The sequence below is a fragment of the Pundamilia nyererei genome, unplaced genomic scaffold (genome assembly GCF_000239375.1).
Source record: "Pundamilia nyererei isolate P.nyererei 1_Seehausen unplaced genomic scaffold, PunNye1.0 scaffold00287, whole genome shotgun sequence".
NCBI lineage: Eukaryota > Metazoa > Chordata > Actinopteri > Cichliformes > Cichlidae > Pundamilia > Pundamilia nyererei.
This window is the reverse complement of record NW_005187688.1, coordinates 20,550-29,711: the sequence shown is the minus strand read 5'-3', so window position 1 is coordinate 29,711 and position 9,162 is coordinate 20,550. Positions and strand designations below refer to the sequence as shown.

The window sequence follows — 9,162 nt, the reverse complement described above, 5'->3', positions numbered from 1 at the left end:
AACCAGCTTCCTTCCCGCCCGGGACGCTTCCTCGAGCTGGCCGCACATATTTACACACAAATACACACCACGAGTTGACCTTTGACTTCAACATGAGCCTGTGTAAGCTCGGACTGGAGGACTGTGGGAAGGCACTGCAAACATTTAGTGGCACTTCCCCTCAGACTGGCCAATTGTGACACTTGTTCTGCGTTAATCAGTGTCCAAGCATCACAGCTGCTGTGAACATTGCATCCATGATCCTTCAGTTTTGCAGAGTGACAATTATTTTATTAATATTAGTACTCAGTATAAATGGGTACACCTTACACCTGTGCAATTTATAAATACATCTTGGTAATCAGGGTGGCCACCTTAATAAGGTAGTGTTAAAAAAAATTGTCTCTTTTGGATCTAGAAAAGACAACATGATGGCCCAGACTCACCTGAGCCACTCTGACTCAGGTGAGTCTGGGTTTATGCTCGAGGAAGAGCTGCGCATTAAAACAAACAAATATAAATAAGCGGCATTGTTGGACTGTAAACGTTTATCAGCTTTTTAAGCTTCGTGGCTGTAAAAAGTGCTGTTGTTATTACATGACTGTATACAGAAATAATGGTACTAAAATGAGACAAAAGTATTAAAGTGGCAGCATGTGAAACATGACCAGTATAACCACAGAACAAAAACAGAAGAATAAATATGCAGAAACACTGACAATAATTTGAAAAATAAGAATTTCTTTGCTTTGTGTGAAGCAGAGAAAAGAAACCATGAGGTCACAGAAGAAGACCAAAGTAATGTCTACGATGCAGCAATAATCACCAGAACTGTTATTAAATCGTGTTAATTCTGTGTAATTCTAACAATGCAGAAAAGGTTGTTTTGGCTTTAATAGCAAGAAAAGCAGGTGTATGTGCATTATTTCCCTTTGTATTCTGATTGGCTGGTTTTAATTAGTTGCTTTGAATCCTCTGACAGGAAGAGCTCTATTTGGATGAGTACGAGGCAGAGCCTATACTTTCTATTGTAAATGAGACAGCAGGTCTCAGTGGGACTGCCTGTATAAATAAAGGTTAAATAAATAAACATGAGGTAAAGAGCTCACAGAGAAGAGACCTGAATGTTCCAGACGGCTCTACCTCTCAATTTAATGAGTGTAAAGTAATTAAGAACATTTGGTCCTGAATTTTCACAGCTGGCTGAAGGACATTCTGAGCTCCTCCTCCCTCATGCTACGATCCAATCGCTGTGTCTCAGACTCTAGGATGGATGGGATTGGATGTTGTGTGATAGTTGCTAGTGAATCACTGAGGTCAAGTCTCAGAGAGAGCACTGACTGGCTGTTTCGGGAGGACTGCTGAATGAACTCTGCCCTTTGTTGCTGACCGACAGCCAGTGCAAACTGGAGCTGCTTCACCTGGAGGAGAGGCGAGACATCATCAGCACCCACCTGACATCAGAACACCAGGAAGTCTTTTTGGTGCTTTGCACTCACCTGGTCCTGCAGCTCCCTCACTTTGCTCCTCAGTTGCTGCTCTTCTGTGGTGGTTAAAGACCCCTAAAACACACAATAGGTTTGCAACCACACGTGTCTCTATTGACATTTGTCACAAACACACACCTCATAGTCTGGAGAAATGCGCTTACACTAACACAACCTGTAATTATTACTGTAATAAGGGAACTGTGTGTCTCACCTGGATGCTCTCACTCAGCTGCTGTCTGAGCCTTGAGCGCTCTTCCTCCACCTGAAATACACAATAATGTGTACTCACGTCAGTGTGTCTGCTGTGTATCTGGATACCTTTCTTAGTGTTGTGTGCCTCAGTATGCCAAGATGGTGTCTCTGCATACTGAAATCTGTGTCGTCCTAGGCTCACACTGGGTCTGTGGCTCAGACTTCTTTTGCCCTTTGTTTACACCAGGAGCAAATATGGTGACCAGATTATATCCTATATCAGAACATAGTTTGACCAGATTCTCTGTGCTGCTCCTGGGTCCTAGTTCTTGCCACTTTACCTTGCTGTGTGCAACTCGACACTTCTTGTGTTAAAAGTAGATCCAACACTATTTTACGTGACGTGGAGCAAAGACACGGCAACGTTTCTTTAAAGCTCCGCGGCACATCTGCTGGGATGTGGTTGCAATCAACTCAGGTCACTTAAGACAAACTGCATCCTGCTGTGTCACTGTGGCTTAATGTAGAAGTGTACACGGCGTCTCTCTGGGTGCGTGCACGTGTACCTGTCTCATTGTTGTGTATACCTGTTGCAGCGTCTCTCTCAGTGTGTGTGTCGCTCTTTTCAGTTTGTCTTTCTGATTTTCCAGATGAAAGTTTTTCTTGTTCAGTCGTTTCTGATCCAGTTCCAGTTCAGCCACCAGACTCTGCAGGACCGTCAGTCTCTCCTTCAAACCCTGCAGACACATTTTCCCCACACAGCTCCACTTTACAACCCGTTTCCTGTCGATGCACTTTGAGTACAGCCGCACTGACAGCCTGACCACAAACTGACCTCTGTATCAGACGTGGCCACTGGGCTCTGCTCCTCCTGCTGGGGTCTCCTTTTATAGCCCACCAAAGCTGCATCTGTTTGCTGTGATCCAGCTAATCCGATTCCATCCTGATCCTCCTCCATCTCCTCTGTGCTCTGACTCTGAGTGTCCACCTGCACATCAGCAATAAAAACAGTTACATTACAATGTCAAATTAACAGAACAGCGTCATAGCGATTACATGCAACCCATATACAAGATGACGTTATTTATAATAATGCTTAAGCTCAACCCCAGATCTTTGTGAACTTATGTAGCACGTTTTCAGCTCAGAAGCATTTAACACCCTGTGATCAGCTTCAATAAAATCCTTGATAACACAAGTTTGAATGATCAGTGTAGTGGGGCAGTGCTATTATTCACAGTTTGATCTGATAGCAGAGTTCAGGCATTGAACAAACACTATACGAGGACTTACACACGTTTTAGGCTTCAGTTAGAGAATTCACTCATTAACAGGTATAACCTGTTTCTTTGTTACTTCTTGTAAAGAGTCTTGAGATCATTCCAGGTTGCAAAAAACAATATCTGGATAATCTCTGGGTGGACAGCTGGAATCATGATGGGTGGGCATGTGGTTTTCACTGGCACTGTGTCACTGGTGTTTGTTGCTGTGACAGAAGACAGGGACACGGGAGAGTGCTATAAACTACAGATCGACGACCCAAAACTGTAAAACATGGGATCCCAGCCTGTGAACCGCTTCAGCACAAGCTGGAGGTCGCCAAGGCGACAGAACCACATCGTCCACAAAAGCAAAGACGAAATCCTGAGGCCACCGAGGGGGAGACCCTCCACCACCTGGCTATAGCTACATATTCTGTGCATAAATATTATGAACACAATCATGACAAAAGGGAGCCTGACAGAGTCAAACACCCACCAAAAATGAAACCGTCTTACTGCCGGCAATATGAACCAAGCCCTCGCTATGGTTGTACAGGGACAGAGTGGCCCGTAACAACAGGCCAGACATTTCATACTCCCAATAGGACACTGCCCAAGAAACGCAGACAAGTTCTCCAAGCCAAAACCCACACGTGTGCAAACTCTCCTGCACCTCAAATATCCTGAGAGGATAAAGAGTTGGTCAGGTGTTCTGAGACAACAGTGAAAACCACATTGTTCCTCCTGAATCTGAGGTCTGACTAATGGATAAACTTTCACGGGCTGAGAAATGTGCAAAATTACAGACAAAGTCCTGGCAGCCTACTGCCCAGACAGTCCTTTGGTTTTTAACTGCAGTCGTTCTACAGCAGAAAGTGAAAAACAAACAGTTAAAGTTCAAACTTTCTGCTCGTGCTTGTTTGTGGTGAGAAATCAAACAAGTTAAGAGTTATCAAATGGCTTCAAGCACACAGACTCATCCAGACACCAGTGTCACTGAAATGCAGCCAGATGTTTGCTCATTGCACGTTTTCACGCCTTCCTTCACTATTTCCCGACACGCTTGCTCTCCCGTCTTTCTACGTACCTACACTTGGTGTCTTTTGGAAAGTCAAACCATTTGAGATTCCATAAGACCGGTAATGGTATGATCCCAGTTTGTCTGTGCATCTGATTGGCCACATGGTGAGCCTATCAAAATAAAGTCCCACCCCTGCCTGCATGGATTCTCAGCAGTGATGAAGATCAGGCTCGCTGGCTGGATGTGATTGTACATCCTGTGTTCAGTCATGCAGAATGCTTTAGTCACAATAACTCCAGCGTTCAGTTCAGCGTACAGACGACAAACGGTGAGTACACGAGGTTTACTTTAACGACAGCACGTTGTTCTTCTTACTGATATATGGTTCGTGTTACTGCTGGAGCTGACAGAATACTGGCCCGCGGGCCGTATGTTTGACACCCCTGCTGCAGAGGGTTCAAGCAGTTTGACCTCAGGCTGGTTTCTTCAGTTCAAGCAGTATCACTGTCAGGATGACTGTTTCTACAGTGTTTGTGTGACTGACAGACTGAAGTACCTGCAGGGAGTTTCGTACCATCACCTCCACGCTCTGCTTCACTCCTCTCAACTCCTCCTGAGGAAAGTCATCTTTCGTCTCTGTCAGCTTGTTGTTTTCCATCTCCTGCACGTCCTCCTTGAGCGCTGTCACCTCTTCCTCCGTCCTCCGTAGCTTCTCCTTTATCTGCTCCTTCTCATTTTGTTCTTTTTGCAGCTCTTTTTTAATAACCAGTAACTCCATCTTAGTCGTCCTCAGCTCTTCCTGCGTCTCCTCTCCCCACACCTCTCTGAGATATTGTGCTTCTTCTCTCCATTTTAACAGCTCATCTTGTGCCTCCTCCTTCCTTCTTTTCTCCTTTTGTACCGCCTCCCTAAGCACCGACATCTCTAGATTGCTTCTCTCCATCTCCTTCTGCACTTCCCTCCTAAGAGTCCACGCCTCCTCCTCCTCGGTGTCCAACAGCCTTGCTTGCTGCTCTTTCGCTCTCATTGGTCCATCAGCTTCTTTTCCCATCTGTATCGATTTATCCTGCAGACGTTTCTTCTCTTCCCTCAGTATCATCAGCTCATCCATTTCTCCTTTCGTCGTCTCCTGAACTTCCTTTAGCGTGTTCTCCAGTCTCCTCTTCTCCTCCACCGTCTTCCTCAGCACCTCTCTTTGGTCCTTCATGTCACTTTCTACTTCAGACAGTTGTTCCTCCAGCCTCTTTGTCTCCTCCCCAGCTCTCCTAAGTGCTTCTCTCTCTTCCTCGGCCTCCCTAACTTTCTCCTCTAATCTCTTCTTCTCCTCCCCGACCTCCATCAGCTTACTTTGCAGTCTCCTCGTGTTTTCTTTCTCGGTTCTACTTAGTGCCTCCCATTCTCTTCTCTCCTCGTCCTTCTCCTCCAGTATAGCTCTTAACCGCTGCACCTCCTCCTCTTGCTCCACACAGATATGGTTAAGCTTTGTAGTCTCACTCTCGCTGTGTTCTGCCCTCTCCTGCCACTCCTTTATCTCCACCTGCAGCCTGTCACGGGCTTCCTCCATTTCTCTTACTCTTTTCCTTGCTCCCTCGCTCTTTGTCTGTCCCTCCTGTAGCTCCCTAACCTGGGAGGAGATCGTGTCATCTTTTTCCATACCTTTCCTACTTCCTCTCACCTCCTTTTGCTTTAGTCTGGCATTCACCTCTCGATGGTCCCTCTCTCCTTCCTCCTCCCCCTCCTTCAGATGTTCCCGATGTTCCTCCCCTACTTCTTCTCTCTCCCTCACCTGTAATTCCAGGCTCTGCTCCTTACATTTCGCCTCTGCCTTAAATTCATTAAACTTCTCATTGGCCACATTCAGCCTTTGCCTCATCAGCTCTGCCTCCGCCGCTTTCTCCTTTAGCTTCTCGAGCAGCTTTGCAACCACCTCCTCCTTCTCCTCGAGCAGTTTGTCTTTCTTTCTCCTTTCATCCTCTTGTGATGTTGAGATTTCTTTTTTCAGTCTGTTAATCTCCTCCTCTTGTTCTTCCACTCTCACCCTCCATCTGTCCCTCTCAGCTTCTGTCCTCAGCCGGTCCACCTTCTTCTCCTTTTCCTCCTCCCCCCTTTTCAATCTCTCCATCCGCTCACAGAGGGCTTCCACTTCTCTGTCCCTCTGCTTCGTCTCCTCTCTTCTCCTCTCCTCCCAAAACTCCTTCTCCTCTCTCAGCCTTTCCTCTGTCCTCTTTACCTCCTCTTCCAGTTCCTCCTTCTCTCCCTCTAATCGCTGTACTCTTTCTATCGTGAGGTTGATTCGAGTCTTCATCTCTATTACCTCCTTCCTCATTTTCTCCTCTTCTCTTTGCCTCTCCTCCACCTCCTCAGTTAATCCCTCAATGCAATTCCTCAGCACCTCAGCTCCTCTTCTCCCCGAGTTCTCACTAAAGAAACTCCTTTCTTCCTGTTCGGTCTCCGTCTCATCCTTCCTCTCCATTTCCTCCCTCCTTCTCCTCCTCCTCAGCTTCTCTATCTCCTCTGTCATCCTCTCCATGTCCTCTTGCAGTGCCTTCCTCTCCTCCTCACTCATCTCTCTCCTCTTCTTCTCATCTTCTGCCCTGGACATCATCTCCTCCAGCTCGCCTCTCAGACACTGGATCTCCCCTTTAAAAAGACAAAAAAGTTTTAAATACAACTAAAGTACTTTACATGAAAATCACTGTTGTTCCTATTAATGTCAGCACAACTGATATGTTTCACTTGAGTGTGTTCACTGGGATGACTTCATTCACACTGCATTTAATCAGAGTGTGTGTGGACGTTAGAAAGTTTGAGACATGTTGTCCTCAGAGCTATCGAGTCAATCCTCACAACTCTGTCCGAGGAGGAGAGCAGCTGTGGTCTCGAGACAGGCTGCTGGGAACAGTGGGAGACTGGAGGGAGACAGGACTGTGATCAGCACACTCAAGGCTGCTGCTGTCTGAGGAGTCTAAACCTGTCAGGTTGCTTGTCCCGTGGGAAAGCTGCTTAGAGGAGGCTCAGGAAAGAAAGAGGGGAAATAAGCAGACGTGGTAGCCAAGTGTTGGAGGCAGGGGTTAAAGCCATGCTGCAAACCTGTGGAGGTGGGGTGTAGGGGCTCTGGGGCCAGTCACTACAACGAGTCCTGTGAAGCAATAAAGCCATCGAACATCTGAGAAGCTGGTTGAAGAGAGGCAAGTCAGAGCTCGGTCACCCTGGGAGAGAGCCTCTCTAAGATGTCTTTTAATACTCAATCATGTTGCCAATTAAGCTAAAATCTCTGGTGCTGTTTATGTTTCAGCCTTTTGATGCCACCTTTGTTGAGATGTGTTACCGACTAATAGTGGTCTTAAAACAGGCCCATTTTCTCAGTTCAAACATGTTTAATGTTGTGAATAAAATGTTGGTTTATGAGATCTGCATTCTGTTTTTATATCTTCATCGCTTTTTTGGAATTTGGTTTGAAGTGCCACGTTTATATGTTTTCATTATTCTTAAAGGTTTGATATTATGACTTTAGGCGTACTGTCACTGACCATGTAAGGTGTCTTTGGCCTGCTTCAGAGTGTGGATGTGTGTGTTCAGCTGACATTTTTCCACCTCTGACTGTGAGAGACGCTTCTGCTGCTCACTGAGCTGCTGGTGGGCAGACAGCGACAGGGACCTGCAGGCAGAGAGAAACAGGATGTCAGTATGATGCGACCCGTACAAACAAACCCTGATTTTATTTCGCGTGCTCAGCACCGGATCTCCTGCAGATCAACTTCGAGCTGCTCCTTGTGCTTCTGCAGACTATCCAGCTCCTCTTGTAGCCGCCTACTCTCTCTGAGCTGCTCCTGCTGTTGTATGCTCCCATTTTTCACCTCCTCCATTGCGTGCCCCAGCCGGTCCTGCACCTCCTTCAGCTCCTCACACATTGCGGCATGCTGAAAGGACCGGTCATCCACCTGCTGTTCACCCACAGAGGGAAAGCTCCCGTCTTCCTCTGGCTCTCGTCCTCTCAGCTGCTGAACAGCATCTTCCTCAGCCTCTCTCTGTACTCTAACAGACACAGCACAATTCACTCTAATTATTCAGGATTGAAATCAAATTAACTTTACTGTTCTGGCCTGACGACTTGGGTGCAAACTGACCTCACCTGAGCTTGCTGAAATCCATGTTTAGGGTCTTGACTTCCCTCTCCAGGGAACTGACTTGTGACCTTTGAGCCTGCAGCTGTGATTGGCCCTCTGACAGCTCAGACTCCAGCTGGTAACAGACACGTGAACTGACTTACATGATGTACTAAAGCTGGAAGCCACAGAGAGGGGCATGTAGGGAGGAGTACCTGCAGCAGCTGTTTGTGCAGCTCTCTCTTGTCTGAGGCCAAAGAAGAGTTCAGGGTGGACAGCTTGTCTAGCGCATCCCGTCCCTCCTCCACCTCCCGTCTTAACGCGCTCTCTTGCAACGACAGACGCGACACGCACTCCCTGGACTGATGAGACAAAGATGGCAGCCAGAGCGTCATTCTATGCAAATGAGCAAGCTACGAGTCTTCCTCTGAGGACAGACACGTTCTCGGTGTCATGTCTGTACCTTCTGTAAGGCATCTCTCATATCAGAAGCGTCTTCCTCGGCTCGCTGCTTGTCCAGCTGCTCCCTCTCTAGTGCTCCCTGCGAGAAAAGAGGACGACGACACCAGAAGATGTTCAGCTGTTTTAAATGATGCACTACTTATTTTAGTGACAACAGTTTCTGAAGAGGACCATTTCCTGCTGTGTGCTAAATGGAAGAAAAGCTAAATCGCCCACAATACGATAGTTTCACAATATATGATTGTGATTTTTAACATTTTGCAGTAAGCGTAGTATTTGAATCACATTTAATGTGATTTATCACCTTTTTCAAACAGCCAGTCATCAGTCTGTAACTGAACGGGGTCCGACTGGCAGGTCTGTCATTCTATGCTGGATGGTTTTTGTTGATTTATGCCACGTTTGCTGGGCTAACGTTCTCTCAGAATGGTGACGCAGGAGTTTATTATGATTTTCATTGACTGATATTTGGTCTCCACGTAAAATATCACATCACTGCTCCGTCTCAGTTCAGGTATAAAAACTGCTTGAGTGACTGAGCCTGTTTACCTTCAGACTATACATTTCTGCTTGGGTCAAAGTCTCCCGCTTTGTTAGCTGGACGTTCTCCAACACCTCAGTCTCAACTCTGAAACAAAACCAGTGCATTG

At 46.6% G+C, this 9,162-nt stretch overlaps 1 protein-coding gene across 1 annotated transcript in view; it reads right to left on the bottom strand.

Annotated features, from left to right (window-relative positions):
* Nucleotides 1–1,106: 1,106 nt before the first annotated feature.
* Nucleotides 1,107–9,162, bottom strand: part of LOC102212596 (trichohyalin) — a 19,358-nt gene continuing 11,302 nt past the window's right edge. Inside the window, exons 12-23 of the mRNA XM_005750793.2 lie at nucleotides 9,062–9,155; nucleotides 8,514–8,591; nucleotides 8,266–8,412; nucleotides 8,077–8,186; nucleotides 7,683–7,979; nucleotides 7,475–7,602; nucleotides 4,501–6,584; nucleotides 2,497–2,649; nucleotides 2,249–2,398; nucleotides 1,681–1,731; nucleotides 1,479–1,541; nucleotides 1,107–1,400 (exon numbers count right to left, since the gene is read on the bottom strand). Coding sequence (XP_005750850.2) covers nucleotides 1,173–1,400; nucleotides 1,479–1,541; nucleotides 1,681–1,731; nucleotides 2,249–2,398; nucleotides 2,497–2,649; nucleotides 4,501–6,584; nucleotides 7,475–7,602; nucleotides 7,683–7,979; nucleotides 8,077–8,186; nucleotides 8,266–8,412; nucleotides 8,514–8,591; nucleotides 9,062–9,155 — 3,583 coding nt within the window. The 3' untranslated portion in view covers nucleotides 1,107–1,172. The remainder of the gene's footprint in view (nucleotides 1,401–1,478; nucleotides 1,542–1,680; nucleotides 1,732–2,248; nucleotides 2,399–2,496; nucleotides 2,650–4,500; nucleotides 6,585–7,474; nucleotides 7,603–7,682; nucleotides 7,980–8,076; nucleotides 8,187–8,265; nucleotides 8,413–8,513; nucleotides 8,592–9,061; nucleotides 9,156–9,162) is intronic.